This window comes from Coturnix japonica, chromosome 19, assembly GCF_054131305.1.
Source record: "Coturnix japonica strain WE chromosome 19, WE-NBRP24, whole genome shotgun sequence".
In the NCBI taxonomy this organism is placed as follows: domain Eukaryota; kingdom Metazoa; phylum Chordata; class Aves; order Galliformes; family Phasianidae; genus Coturnix; species Coturnix japonica.
Window position 1 is genome coordinate 5,030,167 of NC_140681.1, and position 16,090 is coordinate 5,046,256.

At 43.2% G+C, this 16,090-nt stretch overlaps 1 protein-coding gene across 6 annotated transcripts in view; it reads right to left on the bottom strand.

Annotated features, from left to right (window-relative positions):
* Positions 1–284: 284 nt before the first annotated feature.
* ARHGAP40 (Rho GTPase activating protein 40) overlaps positions 285–16,090 on the bottom strand; it is a 35,405-nt gene continuing 19,599 nt past the window's right edge. For 4 of the 6 annotated variants that reach the window (XM_085520213.1, XM_085520212.1, XM_085520211.1 and 1 more), the window contains exons 2-15: positions 14,089–14,282; positions 10,585–10,802; positions 9,235–9,310; positions 8,425–8,576; positions 7,814–7,979; positions 7,360–7,451; positions 7,162–7,239; positions 6,751–6,910; positions 6,319–6,401; positions 5,708–5,914; positions 5,280–5,420; positions 3,991–4,151; positions 3,296–3,351; positions 285–2,934 (exon numbers count right to left, since the gene is read on the bottom strand). In XM_085520213.1, coding sequence (XP_085376339.1) covers positions 2,828–2,934; positions 3,296–3,351; positions 3,991–4,151; positions 5,280–5,420; positions 5,708–5,914; positions 6,319–6,401; positions 6,751–6,910; positions 7,162–7,239; positions 7,360–7,451; positions 7,814–7,979; positions 8,425–8,576; positions 9,235–9,310; positions 10,585–10,802; positions 14,089–14,260 — 1,869 coding nt within the window. In that variant the 5' untranslated portion in view covers positions 14,261–14,282 and the 3' untranslated portion in view covers positions 285–2,827. The remainder of the gene's footprint in view (positions 2,935–3,295; positions 3,352–3,990; positions 4,152–5,279; positions 5,421–5,707; positions 5,915–6,318; positions 6,402–6,750; positions 6,911–7,161; positions 7,240–7,359; positions 7,452–7,813; positions 7,980–8,424; positions 8,577–9,234; positions 9,311–10,584; positions 10,803–14,088; positions 14,283–16,090) is intronic. The other 2 variants (XM_085520214.1, XM_015881401.3) reach the window with 1 other exon arrangement.

Sequence of the window (16,090 nt, forward strand, 5' to 3'; positions counted from 1 at the left end):
TGGGACTTCAGCGCACTGTCAAGAAAGCAGCTCCAAACTTCCTCTGTCCTTTCTGAATCCAATATTGACCTCCTCTTCCTCCTCCTGGATTATCGTGCACAGCTGCCCTGCAGGACCATCTATAGAGGGACTTCAGTTGAAGCTGCAACATGAAAGTCAAACTCAAGTAGACTCCACGCGAGTCCATCTCTCTTAAGGCAAGAAGCAAATTTCTCCTGACACTCACAGACTGCTGCCATTTACTGGGCTAACTCCATTCCCCCAATGAAACTGGAGCCAAGCAGTTTGACTGCATTTTTATTGTTTTGCCTATTAAATGAGTTTTAAATACAGAATTGAAAATCTGTTAAAAAAAAAACAACCCCAACAAGTTAGGAAATCCAGCACCCAGAAGCAGGCTGCAAAACAGCGACTGTTTGAAACCCACATCTGTTCTTTGGTACAAAATCAAAGGGAAAAAGGAAAGGAAAGGATATCCATCGCTTGGCAAGAGATGGTTTTTGTTATTGTTTGGTTCTTTTACATTTCCATGTATATTTGAGAACTGTCATTTGTCTTGTGAGATCCTCCAAGCATGTTTATCACAGCACTGATTCACATTGTTTAGCATTCAAGAAAGAAAGTAAACCCATGGAAAAAACCCACTCTGTTGTTCACAGAAGCATTGATGCGATGTTTTCCATCCGGTATGATAGAAAAAAAGAATCTTATAAAATCTAGCATGTGATAGATGAAGAAAAATGCAAGGATTTGCAAGGCTGCCTTTTAGCCTGCAAAGCATCTTTGAGCAGGAACAGGTTCTTCTGTCTTTCCTAAGATGCTACGACACATCGGGCATTTCCTAGAGAATAACATCTCTGGCATTTGCTCTTCAATGAGCTTCATCACTGCAACAAAGACTTCCAGATGCAACAGGTGAATAGGTACCTTTGATTTTTAATGCCCAATTTTAAAACAGCCCCATGTTTCAAGAGACACAGAGCATCCAACCTCACAGACAACCATCGGGCTCTTTTAGGCCCAACTTAAAAGCAAGCCAAAGAAAAAAGAAGCACCTCAAGAAGTCCTGACCCTGGGTTAGGGGTTGATGGTTTTTTCCTTATTTTATGCACTATTTGGTTCTTAAAAGAAAATTACTATGAAGATGACCCCTTTAGTCAGTGCATCTGCACCATCTTAACCAAAACTAAAAAGGAGACTGACTCTAATATATGCACAGTTTCGAGACATCAGCATCACTCACACCATATTCACAACAGGATAGAAGGAACAACCTATGGCTCACCTATGGCTCATGGATGTTTATCGCCAGGAGAAATTCACTACACAGACAGACAAACCAGAAAATGAAGTGCTTTGAATGTAAAAATCAAAACTTGGAGATAACAAACAGGGATAATGAACAGGGATAATGAACAGGGATAGCTACACATCAGCCTGAGAAATAAAAACAGGCGGAAAAGTTCAGACTGCAATGGAAGTGAATTCAGTTAAACAACAGAAATAACACTGGAGCTTGTCACTAGTGCAGCTAGGAATTGGCAAACGAAATACTTGGAGTATACACTTGCAGGGCAGCCCTGCTTCTGCCACATGAATAAATATCCATCAGTGTTTAAAAACAGTATAAAAAAACCAAGGATGTCAGGATTCTCAGAGCGGTGAGTGTTCTGCTCCCTGTAACTGCATAGTAAAATCCCTCACGTGAGGTATTTCAGCATCGCTGAAAAGGAGAAGTATTTCTGCACTCCTCTTCCAGAAGTGCAGTCTCGCTGGAGCTCAGGTTTGATGACAGCAATGCAATGACACAGTGCGAGTGCTCCGCTCTCCTTTGGCTCTCTTCAGTCCACAGCGACCACACAGTGCGGGCAGACAACACAGCGGTAACCGGCTCAGTGTGCTACCCACTATAATGATAGATGCACAGACCTCCATTTCACCACACAGCTTAGTTATTGCTTTGACAGTCATGTTCACACAGAGCCCTCCAGAAAGGTTTTCACGTGGCCAGATCAGATTGCTAACCTCAGATCCTTCAGAATATCTCCTTGGTTAACTGTTCGATATATAGGTTGTCCAACAAAGTGAATACTTGTTTAATTCTGATCGACAGTAACCCAAACATTTGTTCTTGCATTACCAGCAGACCTGTAAGGGACAGCCATCTCCCCATCAAACCATACAGCTGAAAGGCTGCTATCCATCCCATACTGTTTTCCAGGGAAAGTCATTTTCTTGTGTTGCATAGATGTATTTAACCGTAGTTATTAAATACAGGATGTTAGCTTTATGTCCCACCTGGCATTTTTGGAAGCATCCTTTTTCAGTCTTCAGTACATAATGGTCTTATTAGTGAAACTCAGGATCTGATAATGTGCCACAGCCAGTCGTGGATCTCAATACAATTAGTACCATGGCAGCATTGGCTTATCTCTTCTCTAAAACACAGATGTGATCAAAAGAAAGAGCAAATCCAGAAGAAACAAATGTTTTACCATCTTCAAGAGATGCCGCTGCTCCTCTCTGTTGTAGAACAGCTGTAGCTTTGTTTGCTACAGGGGGTGTTTGGAGGGCTTTTTATTTATGAATAATGATAATCCCACAAGTTCTACTACATAATGATAAGTGGTGCTGATTATCGGCTCCCCTGCTCACATGTGCGCTTTTGTACTCACAGCCAGCTGTCCTGGAAGTAGGAAATAAAACTGTTTTTGCCTTCAAAGACACAAACATCGTCCAGGTCTGTGACCGTACCAGGAACATCCCTATGGCTTTCTCTCGCCTTCCAAAAACTTGAGCCAAATGCTCTGTTTTTCTTGTGTTTCCCTTAAAACATCCGAGGATACGATGGGTTTTGCTTAATTATCCATTCAGCATGAGGATTGATATGATACAAGTCTAAGAGGTAAGTGTCTGGATCCAGGCAGCGTTCACCTATAAGAACATGAAATACAGGAAAAAAAAGCATTTCTTATTCTCCTTAATCCTGTTGTTATTACGTTTCCCCGCTAAAAACTGGTATTTGTCCACATTCATATTAATATTACAACCATTCAGAAGTGCTTCAACAAATCTGACAAAGTTCCAGTTCTTCATATTGAAATGGATGTGTTTCTATAAACTATACTGAGTTCAAGTTTAAATTGGTGAGAGGTGCCCTAATACCCAATTTGTTCCCTTTTCTTCCACCTTTCAGAGGCCCTTCCAATTCTTATTATTCTCCAGAACTCCCTCTTATCACAGGCTTAAAAACCGGGTATCAAAGAGGTTATTTCCAGTTACCACCCAGACTCACCAATATTGCCTCCCACTTCATATAGGAGCAAGTTTGTGCACTCCATGGAGTTGTTACTGCAGAAAGAAAAAACACACCGAAGTTAACAAAGCTCTGCGAGAGGTGAGTTAGGTCTTTTAGTGATGTTTCTTCCAAACCAATTGACCACAGTGCAGAGGTCAGCAGTGATGAAGGAACCTACAATTCTATGCAGTACAGCCAGAGGACGCACTGTGCTTTACCTATTGAACACTGCCTGCACGCCTGATGGCTGGGAATGCTTTTCTGTTCACTTGTTGGGTTATTTCAGCAATTCATCATTGAAGCACAGGAGGGAACTGTAGAGCTCCCTTTAGGGAACCCATACATTGACCCCTGCATGCACCAGGTGATGTTTTTCCTCTAGGAGAGTTACAGAGGGTTTCTTTTGCAGGGTCAACGTTATTCCACTTTTCTTTCTCCCCCAAAGCATTTCACATACTGCTGTCTTCCAGCAGAGCAGGCAGGACTACCTCAAGTTCAACCTGCTGCCAGCTTGAGCACTGTGATAGAACCACTCAGTAGAACTAATATATGCCTGCCCTACCCAATATACCATTTATAAGACAGAGAGCAGTCTAACAGCTCAATGTTAGCTCTACTAGAGGGCAGAAAATACAGTCACTACATGACCTGATACTTATATATTTTTAATAAGCAGAGAAAAAGCCACTGACCACTTGAGGAGGTTGACCGTGTTAACAATATTCCAGCCATTCTGGCCCAGGTTCTTCTGAAACTGCCTCAGGACATCAGCAACTCTCGTAGCATTGTTCAGATGCACCTCAAGGGAATCCTTCAGGAGAAGTGAAGCGTGGACTTTCACAACCTTGGAAGGCTGAACAAGGGAAGCAGAACCAAAGAGAGTAAAGTGCTTAAAACAATACTTTGTTATTGGCAAAAACATCAAGTGTCAATGCAGATTGGAGAATGTGAAGAATGAAATGCACCCAGCCAGCTTTACATAGCATTTATGTTTGTTATTTCACATACCAGAGAAAGGATGCATCAAGGTGAGCATCATAAAGGAGCCAGTTTATAGTTTATCAGTGTAGTGGTTGGGGAGCAAAGCACTGATCTCGATCAGTGTGTTCTGGTGCTCTCTGCTGTTCAGACACGGTACTGGCACTTACAGGCTCTGATGAAATTACAGAGTTTAGAATATATTTTAAAAACCCGTTTTCCATTATCTGATAAGATTTCTCTGGAAATTTAAAAAGCAGGAATAGGAGCTCAGGGAGTAGAGAAGTCTTACAGACTACGTTAGAACCAGAGGTAATTTCAGAAGGGAAGAACTGAACTGCTACAGAATGGAGTTTGAGCGTCATTTTTGTCCAAACTATTTTCATCAGCTCTTCCATGAACCACCTTTGCAAAGCTTTTGTACAGAACATTGAACCATTCCAATTGGGTCTGGTCTGGCGCAAGATAATTTTGCAGATCTAGATCTTCTATAAAAACACAACTGCATAACAAGACGATTGTGCCTTCACTCAGCACCTTCAAGAGTGACACAGATCTTTAACCAGGCTAATTGGGGGCATACTCTTCAGTATGCCAAGTGGTACAGAGGAGTGGCAGATGTGTTGGCTTGTGAGAACACAAATTCTTCTTCAGCTCTGCAGATTTGAACCCCCCTACTCCTACTTGCAGGCTTCATCTTGCTCACATCCTTGGATGTCCCAGCATCACCAACACTGCTACTGATATCTAACATCCAGCACTGCATAATGTAACCTAGCTGCTACAGGCTGACGCTAATTCAGGTGTACTCAATCAGTTTTTGCTGGGTACAACTTGGGCTGAAGAATTTGGAAGCCTCTTCTCATGGTTCTGCAGATTTTTCTCCCTCTTGTTATATACAAAGCATCACTCCTTAAGATTTCCTGTGCTCTCATGAAAGGATTTTAAAGAGAAAATATTTGTCACTTATGAAAGGAGCCTGTTCTTCCAGGTCTTATCTCACCTCCACTTGATTCTTTTCCACTTTGTCTTTATCAGCATGAATCTTCCGCAGCAGATTTTTTAACCTTTTGTCACAGAACTGATACCTTTTACTATTGCTCTCATTGAGTTTTCTCACTTGAGCTACCAGAAAAGAGGAGACCTGAGCAGCAAAGAAGGGAGAAAATAGGAATTAAAGCAATCCAAGCAGAGATGTGAATGCCACTTCAAAACCCAATCACCCCTTTATGACCTTAAATAGACAAATGACCTCCTTAAATAGACAAAACATCCATATACCCTGAAAACAGGCAGCCTTGGACTGCAGCCACAGGTTTGGCCTGCAAACACTGAACTCCTCTGGAATGTCCAATACTACCCTTTCCCTTACCCCAGTTCCAGCCAGAACAAGCCACTACTGCACCATATTGCAAAGCTCATGAAACTCACTGTCCAGAGCAAATCCTGGTAATGGATCATCATCCGCACCACATCAGCTGCCCCCTCTGCCAGCTGTTTCTCCTTCCCTTCAGGAATCTTGTTTGGCAGCCCTTTGTGCATGAAGAGGTTTGGGGCCATGACTGTGGAAACGTTCCAGAGATTCATTTTGTTGTTGTTCTCCCTGGAAACTACTTTGCTGAGAAATTCAAGTAGAGCCTAAAGAGAAGAGCAGAGACTCAAGTTATTCATTCCTAATAACAATCAAGAAATTAGAGTTGCAATTGCTGAGAACATCCAGGCAGTATCTTTTCTAGATAATTTAGATACATTTCCAGACATGGTGTAAAAATCCCTCCGAGACCACATGGATTCCCATTGCTCTTCTGTTTGCACCCCGAAGGCAGATGTGCTTATGGTTTATGTTCACTGCCCAGCCTGGAAACCTGCCTGCTGCCTCCAGATCCCCCCTGCCCCATCACGGGTTCCCATTTCAAGTCAGTGAAATGAAACCTAATAACTTAACATACATAATCTATATCCCCCTTTTTAAAAGCTGATAGAGATCTGAGAATGAACACATGGAAGGAAAACATGGGTTTTCCAGGTAAATCAAGACTCACCTTTAGAGTGTTTCTGTTGGGCTCTGGCAGAATTAGGATCAGGAGGTTCAGAGCCTGCAACCTCTGCTTCAGGTCTGGAATATCTACAAAGGGAAAGCAACAAGATTCTGGTTTCTGACACAGCTCCTACTGAAAACAGAACTGTGTTTCCGAGTCACATTGCAGCCTCAAATGAAGCAACATAATTTGTTTAAGACAATATTCCTGCATAAAAATTGTCCATATACCCAAGCAATAGCAACAAAGACTCTGAGATATACACATAAAAGTACATGTCACACCTCACAAAGTGAGTTCATCCGGTAGCAGTGCATGTCCTGCTCTGTATTCCTATCCAGTCCACATGCTAACAGCACACCTGGCAGGAGATCCCCAGGCCAGAAAAAGCACAAACCCAAAAAGCTGATATAAAACAGCCAAAGAGGGACTCACTTTGCACAGCAGCAAAAGCTGGAAGATATTCTGCTGTCAGCAGTGGGGCAGGCAGTTCTCTTATGAATCTCTTCAGCAGCCCAGATACATCGTTCTGGTGGACTTCATCCCAGCGGAAAAGGCCGCTATAGAAGTCCCTTTCTAGCTTCTGTTCCAGGCTCTAGAAATAACAATTAAAAGAAGTATTACATGCCTCAGAAGACATTCTATATTCTACAGCTGAACCCATTGGGTCAAAAGACTGCAGATACCCCAGCGCAGATATTCCCAGATTTCCTAGTAATGGACATTTCTAATTGTACAGAGAAGGAACACAAGCAGTCTGGGTTAGACTCTTGTTGGATACTGGTTCCAGCAACATGTTTCCTCATCACATTCAGTGTTTTCAAAGAGTAAGTAAAGAGTTCATACCTTGATTCTAGTCTGGGACCCAGAAACTCTCAAAATGCCCTCTGTTTCAAGTCCTCTCTTTTCTAAACAGGACAGCAGCTATTAAAAGGGGGGAAAAAAAAGAAAGCTCTTAGGTAAAGAGGATGAGAAGTCAAAGGGCCTCAAAGGCTTTCTGGCTCTGAGCATCAGAAGTGAGAGTGAAATGATAATACAACTTACTGCCTGGAGTAAGAGAGGGACCTTAGTGTTGGGGAGAAGTTTCTGGTCATTCTCCAGCAAAGTGTTGAGTGGGACTCCAAAGAGTTTTTTCTCTACAACAGAAACAACATGTTTTCAGTCTGTACCACCATTAATAATAGTGTCAATGATACTTCCAGCACTGCAGACTAAGATAGCACATTTTGTAAGCACTGGAGAAAAAGAGGAACAGCTGATAGGACAAGTGGATGTGATAGAGGTAAATGTGGAGCTATAGGTCTTGGTAGCACAACCCAGTGATTCCAGAAGAAACTGATCAAGGCATAAACAACTGTCACAAGGTTTCTTATCAAACACCCTCTCTGCTTGAACGCTTGAAATCCAAACTTATAAGAAGACCTCAATGTTAAAAAAGGCATGTATTGAAGGGAAATATATATATATATATATATATTCAAGACAACATATAACTGACCTGTTGTTTTCAGTTTTGCTGCCTTGTTTCTCTTCAATTCAAAGCCTAGAACATCACAAAGAGCTGTTAGTTCAATAAGGGCCAGCGTGGGGATCTTCTTCATGTCCTGAGCAGATAGATCTCCAATCCTGGTCACTCCTAGTCTGCCCTTGGGGATCTTAAATTTCTAAAGGAAAACACACACAAAAGGTTCAGTACAAGCAGCATTCCTGACCCTTCCAATTATCAATTTTTGTTGCCTTCTTACCATTGCTTACCACTAACCAGCTATCTACGCATTCTCCCATTTGCAACACTAGACAAATAACCAGAATGACTTGTACTGCTACTCAACCCACAGCTCAAGAAACCTATCTTCTATTCAGTATTAAACATATTTCAGATCCCAGATTTCTAAATTAATGAAAGCCGGATATCCATTCCTATTGGCTCAAACCTTGCAAGCCATCCAGTACATTTGCAGAAGAAAACCTTTGGTAAGTAAGACAAAGCAATAGAGACACGTTGCAACACCACCACAAAGGATGTTACCAAAATCCAATCAAACACCTTGCACCATTCTAGGCAAGATGACCTAACAAAGCTTTAACACAGAAAATTCCTACACTTACAGTTAGCACATTCCCATCCTTTATTCTTTTAGATTCAGGCAGGAATGACCCTTTGAGCAGGACAGCTGCTTGCTCTGAGTAGGCAACATCCATGTTGAACACCTCCTCTTTTCCAGGGTTTCGAACTGTGCAGGAGTAATCCTGGGCTTCTGCTACAGAGGAGAAAACGTCTTGAAGTTCAAAAAGCTAAAAGGTGAAGCTCAGAAAGCAAGTGCATTAAGATAGCAGTTTTAAACAGATTTGGGGATAATCACTTTTGGTAACAAGGATCATATTAGCATTTGAAAAGAGTGCTGTCATAGCACAGCCCTGTGACTGATCAACCAGGTAAGTAAGACTAGTTTAAAGCCATTAACGTAATCACCAGGTCAATGGTAAAACATGAGTATTGGCTGGAATTAAATGACATAATATGGCCAACTTTTTATGCAATTCTGTATGTTGTTCATAGAACTTCACCTGCTCTTTGCCAGAATCGTTTCCTTTGCATCTTTTAATTGCTTTGCTGATGATTTAGCATCACCTCGAGTGATAATTCTTAGCAACACTACATGCTGGAGAAGTAATACTGAACCCACAGCTGTGGATAAGCATGTATTTAAAAGAAAAACACAATGTTTCTGCAGTCTCAGACAGCAAGCAGCATTATATAAAGTAATACACATTACTTAATGGTAATAGCCTTCAAAAACAGAAACAGAGCTCCTCAAATTCAGAGCCCAAATATTAGAACTTCTTTTCCAGTTGCAGCTCCGCTTCAGATCCTGCTTCCCTTCCAACCCTACTCCACACTGAAAAATTCCTTCTTACGTTTCTGAACACTGGAAGTCCGTATATTGTGCAGCAGCAGGTCTGGGCTGGGCTCCTCTTTTTCTGTTACCAGCTCCTGAAAAGCAAACCGCAATGTACTCGTCTAAACAAGGCAGGACAGAAGTCATTATGACAACAACTTGATTTGGGGAGGAAAAACAAAACAAAACCACACAAAAAACACCTTTAAGAAAATGCTGCTTGAGCTCAGGACTGCAGGATTGCTCTGAAATTAACAGTTATTGAATAAATAGCAATTAGGTGACTTGAAGGGCAGATGGACAACAGTTGACCAGATGACTTCCCATGCTGTTAAACTAATCTATGATTTCAGATAATGTGCAGCTGATTTTGTTCCTTTTATTAAAGCAGTGCAAAGCGAAGAGTACCAACCAAACTCCATAGGAACTGCTCACTGCCTTTGACCACAAGATCTCCTTCATGCAAAACAACACAGAAGCAAACATCAGCACCTAAAAGCTTCCCACTAAGGCTTTATGATAAACTACCTAGTCAGGTCTAAAGCGCATTTTTAAATGCTTAAGGAGGCATTTGGCAGTAAACTCTATTATTAAAAACCCTGCTTTCACTGGAGCCAGCCAGAACACAAGGAAATATATTGTTACCAAAGCCACATTCTGTGAACCAGTTCATAATACAGAGAAGTTGTTGACTGACAACTGAGATAAAAGAAACCTGCAATAAGTCATCACAAATTGACAGAAGGGTTGATCTGCAGAGATGATGTACTGTATGCTTAGAGTGGGCACACAACTGATGAGCTTACCATGAAGAACACCAATTCATTTAGCATCTGTAGCTAAGTTGCACCAAAAAGTCACTTCCAAATACTGGATTGGATTTAGTTGTTCTGACTTCTAAGTGCAAATATTAGCAACCTAGCAAGCATGTAAGATTACGAGTTCAGAAATCTCTGTTCCTATATGATACCTGGTACAACATGCTTCTATTTAATGTGCAAGTTATACAAACTTGCTGAATTTCAGTTGAAGGACTTAAGACATCCTTGCAGCTGGAATTAAATGGCACCAGGATGGAGGAAACACAAGAGGGCTCCAAATGACATCAGTGCTCCACAAGGCTGTGGTGCTGGAGGTGCTGTGCAGCTGTCCAGAAGTCTCTAAAAAGATAGGAAACTGTGCTGTTTGTAGCAATTCTTTCTCAGTGCTGCAACCTAGATGCAGAATTTCCACAATCTCAGCTTCATATCAGTATAAAAGATGAAGCTATCAGCCTTGGAAATGAAAGCAGCCCTGGACCAGATGGCCAAGGCAGCTACCACAGGGCAACAGAGCCCTTCAGGAGCTTCCACTCAATCAGCCAACGTACCCCAGAGCCGGCCACTCCAAAAATGTCTCTGACATCCCTCACAGGAGGTTTGTTCTTCCTCCTCCGTGAGCGGGAGTAGGTGTCCAGCCTTCGCTGCACGGCAGCAGCCTGGGTCTTCGTCAGGGTGGAGAGCAGCGCGTTGTCATTTTCTGAGGCATGGTCCCCAATGAGGTCTGACAGCCCCGCGTCCTGGAGCCACTCTGCTTCAGCCTCTCCCTCTGTGAGGCAACGGATGAGGAGGGGGAGCAAGAAGAGAAAGAAAAGCAATTTGAGCACTTGAAACACCAGCAAACCAGAATGCTGAGCCCCTCCCTCCCCAGGGGGCAGCAAGACATCACTGGGTGCCACAGTGGGATGCCACAGCTGTTCTCTAAGATCTTATTTCATTTATATGCACCATCACTATCTTACTGTGTTGCACCTTTAAGCGCATTGCTACCCACACAGACAACAGCAGAAGTATTATTCTTACTCCACACATTCACTTTATGTCTATTCAAAGCTAAAATTAAAGACCACTCCTGTTCCAAAGTGAAGCCTCGAGACAGTAACAGCAGCATTATTCTAACAAGCTCACTTCACTCCATTCTTCAATATAAAGCCGCACTTCAAACACAGAAGGATGCCTCCCCTTTATCGGATGCACCTTTTGTGCAAGTGAGAAAGCGCCCTGAGCAAGGCAGTTACTTGAAATCCAGGGATAAATGAAGCAATTTAGGAGCTGCCTTCAGCTTTTACAGAGTGAACACCAGAGGGCCTGTGCCCCTTTTCAGTTCTATGCACCACATTCATTCACTGCAGGCAGCTCCAGCACAGCTCTAAGGTCACACTGGGAAAAAGAAAAGCCACAACTGAACTGACTGGAAGAGAATAGTTCATTCCCATTCCTTCCTGAAGGAAAATGATATTTCCTCTAGCATTACAGCTGTGTAGGAATTCTCCCTGTACAGATCTTTGTCCTACTTCCCTGATTTCACAGAAGTGCAAAAGATTTCTCAGTTATTTTTTTCCTTGGGAACTACAGGAAGTTGGTGTATAGCTTGGATCTCCCAATCCAGTCATAACAGGAAACTAATGCAATACACAATACCAACCAGAAGACCATAAATCGGACATCCTAATACCCCCCCGATGCCAAAGCACCTCAGATGTTAATTTATCCACTTAGTATTTTTGGCCTGTATATGTTTACCAGTAGCACAAAGGGAAACAATTCAAATAGGTTATTTATGGGGAGAAGAGGAAAGCCAGAGTGGAGCAGGCCTGAACTAAGAAGTCCATAAACTTTGGCTGCAGATTGAAGTCTGGAGGGCTGTTAACATTTGCTTTGTGGGATCCAGATAAGCAACGCTTGGGGAGACAAGACTGGGAATAAATATGCAAAACTATTTACAAGAACTTATACGAAACACGAGCTAACCAAAACCAGAATCTGTCATGATAATTATGTTCCACTTCAGAAAAACCGAAGGACAGCCAAACATTCTGCAACATCAGATGGAATATTAAGAGAAACTTCCCACTTGTTTTGCAAAGGAAGAGGAGAATCAGCCTTTGCAAACACTTCTCAGACGTGACTATACATTACAAGGGTAACAACAGATAGTTCAGTGCCACCACCACACACAGTCAATCTGCTGTGCCAACAGATCACAGAGCCAGCAGGAACAGACAGCTAGGGAAGAACTACATTGCTTCTAGAAAAAGGGAAATGCTCCTTTTCGTGTGTAGGGGAGGCCACAAGCAGCAAACACCAACACCTTCCTGCTGGCCCAGTTCTGCCAGGCTGCACTCCTGCCTCCTAACAACTGGTCACAGGCAGTTTCCTATTGTGCCACCCCTGACAGAGATCACACAGGAGACCAACATTTCCAACTGGGTCATCATTTTTGCAATGCCTTATCTCCACGCAGCCTCCACACCGTCTCCTTTTTGAGATTGCAATCAGGGATTTGTCACGCTGAGCCTTACCACCTCCAGACAGAGCTGCTAGCTGCTGCCCCAGCACAGCTTCTAGGGCAATATGCCTTTGGCTCAGAGCATCCATGCTGCATTGCCACCTGCCAGCACTCCAGCCAGAGACTGCAAAGACATGAAAGCCAGAAGGCACCAGCCAAGCCCAGCTCCCTGCATGTACACCAGCCTCAAGGATCCCCTCACTACTCACGCTTTGAGCACCACGTACATTTGACTGAACTCCTTCCCAAAGGTGCCCACAGGCCGAGCACACCACACTCCTTCCTCAGCCTGCTAGGAAGGCTTCGTGACTCGGAGCATTACTTCGAGTCTGTCTGGTTACAACTGCTGATTAACCAGTTGGCTCTTACCTATGAGATTAACACACAGCATTAAAGGAAACTTCCTTGTGTCCCTGCTTACACACAGCTAACAGATTGCCTCTAGCATATCAGTATTTCGGATATCCTAGACAGCCTTTCATCTAATGGCATGGGGCTGCTTCTCCAGAGTCTCCTCCCTGATGCGCTCAGTTTGAGTCACTTCTTTATCTCTTTCAGTTCTAAAGCGCTTAAATCCTTTATGTGGGGACAATGGCAGTGAGCCTTGAAGTTCACAGTGCCTTGCTCAATGCGGTCAACACAGACTGCCTTCCTTCCCCATTCTCCAGGCCCCTTTATGATCCCAGGACAACTGTTTGCCCTTCCCAAGGGCATCACACTAGGACTTCCATTCACTCACACACTTCCCATTACACACATGGATCCTCTCCAGGCCAGAACCACAGCTGCAGTCACAGCCCACAATGCACACAGGCAATGTGTGACCCCAATCCACAGGACCACTTGGTTCTCATAGTTCATTGCTCTCACAACACCACAGGGTGCTATACTTCTTATGTCAGAAGGCAACTGGTCCAGGTTCCAGGTATTTCAGGGTTTTGAAATCACATCGATGCTACAGAAAACCCATTAGCAACATCCCATGTACAAGAAGTGGTGGCACAGTGAAAAACAATGATCAGCAAGACCACGTGTGGATGTATCCAAGTCATTCTGGGCATTTATGATGGTTCTTTGAACAATGAATCACAGGAGGAAGTCTGCTTTCCACAACAGCAGCTCTTGTAAAAGCCACTGTGGTGAAGTCTTAGAACCACACACACAAACAACCCCTCCTAAATGCTGCTGGCAGTCAAAGCGTGCTCACCACACAACTAACTCCCAAGGAGGGCACCCATGCGTAGTGCCAGCTGCTTGGCTTTAAATATATTCGAGGCTCCAGACTTTTTCAGTCTTCATAGTCAGCTTTTTATTCTTTTATTTTATTGGAAACTGAAACTAGATGAGGCCAGCACTCCTTTTCTGCAGGGGATTAATCATCCTCCAATGAAAAAAATATACATCTCTATATAGATGGGTCTATGGTTTGATAGGTGATGTGTAACCGTGTGCCAACAAGTTTTTCAATCACTCAGGTACACAAGAGAATTTCTGGAGATGAATACCTTCCTTCCTCCCCTCGCTCCCAATGTTTCTGGCAACTTACCCTCTTGTGTTTTGACATCTGCAAGGCTGCATTCCTCTTGCTCGGCTTCAGTGCTCTGTTTAATGTTCTCTACTTCCAGCCAAAAGCTCTCCATTGGCAAGTTGTCTACCCTGGAAGTCGTGTCCTCCAACAATGGGGAAGCCAAAGGGCTCTTCTGAGGAAGCTGGCTCATTTTGCAAGGACAGTTTCTGGTACTGAGAGAGGAAGAGATAAGGAAGAGAGATTAAGAGACACGTGATTCAGGTAGGCATTCACAATACATCAATGTTCATTGTTAAATAGCTGCAGCCAAACAGAGGTAAGTGCTAGACTTCTTTTTTTAGTGCTTGGAAATAAGGTTGAGATCAAATCCTCCAGAGAAGGGGAGATACCAACTGTCCAGACCCACAGGAGGACACAGTACCAGCACAAATTTCCCTATGCTGTCCTTCCAGCAGCCTGAGATACCTCCCGTCATTCCCAACCTCGCTTCCAGGATCCCCCTACAAGTTTGCACATACACTGCACTCACAGCCAAGGCATTTCCAGCTTCACACACACATGCTCTGCTTATCCAGCAAGTCTGAAGGCAACCAGACTCAGCACAGCGAGCTCGGGAGGCTCATCGCCCTTATGCAAAACCAGACGCAGCTCCATACACTGCAGTTCAGCTCATGCAATAAACAGCTCAGATGTTTGAGGCCCTTTTTTCCTGCCCAGACCAGATTTTTTGGCTACAAAGCAGTAGAAGAGTCCTCAGAAACACAAAGGTACAGCATTTTCTTCTTGTCCCGCTGATTAATTCACAGCCAGCCAAAGTCCCAGAGCAGGACTCAGCCTTTCTGTAGGAAGTTGTGAGTTTCTCATTATTTAATAAAATAACGCCTCTCCTAAAACTAACTTTAATTCTCTTCAAAGGGCTGTAACTCGTTTAAATCCTGCTGTGCAGCTTTTTAAAAGACAAGGAAAAAATAAGGAAGGGACAACCGTGCCCTACTTATGTAAACCCTCTGTGGCTCAACTTATGATACACAGTTCATGAAATTACACACTGCAGCAACACTGGTTGGTTTGAAAAACGTTACCAGGAGTATCTATGAACAGCCAAGGCCACCAAACACAGAGCAGAACTGCTTTCCAGTTGCATGGCAGAAAAACAGATCAAGCTCTATGCCTTGAAAAACCATAATGGCAACACCACCACTCAAATCAATTTCACCTCCTGGATCAAGAAGGACCAAGAAAGTTATCAGTGGCAAAATACCTGGAAAGTTTAAGTTCCCTTAATGCTGGAAAGCCATTACTATCAGCTCTGCCACTAAGTTATAAGAAGCATTTCAAGCCTTAAAATACTAAATTTGAAGACCTAGCAACTGGACAGCACGTGTTGTAGGATACTCTGTGCTTCTGGTTACACGTGTGCCTGCACACTGTGCCTGCATTTTTCTTACAAGCATGTAAGCAGCCTCTCTCTGCTAAAGGTCAAACCAAAAGCGATAACCATCACTGCAGGAACATCTGGAGCCGGCAAAAGCACTGAGAACACAGCTAAAAAGTCTTCTGTTTGTTTTACAGGGACACAAAAGTTAAAGATTGAAAAGAGCACTTAGATGATACAGCCCAGCTCTGACGAGGGCAGAGGTGCCCCATTGGTTTATTATCCAACCCCATCTTCTTTTCCTCCCTGCTCCTGGGTATCCAAATAACAGCCTTGCAGCTGAGATTCCACTCTACAGCCTGACAGAGCATTTCAATATTCCAACCAAGATCTTTATTTCTTTTCAACCCCCACAGTTCACACCCACTTTTTGCAGTTCTAATACATCTACCATCCCAAATCATGTTTTTCCCTTTCAACTTTGCATCTGAATCTTTATCCATTAGGATAAGGAGTTTGGAGGTGGTTACAGTTAAGATTAGGAAGCAGAATTTTTGATCACTTGTCTTCTATTAACTCTTCATCTTTTAATACTCCTCTGCGTCTCCTTGCATAGGCTGACAGCCTTCCCTCAAGAGGATCAGG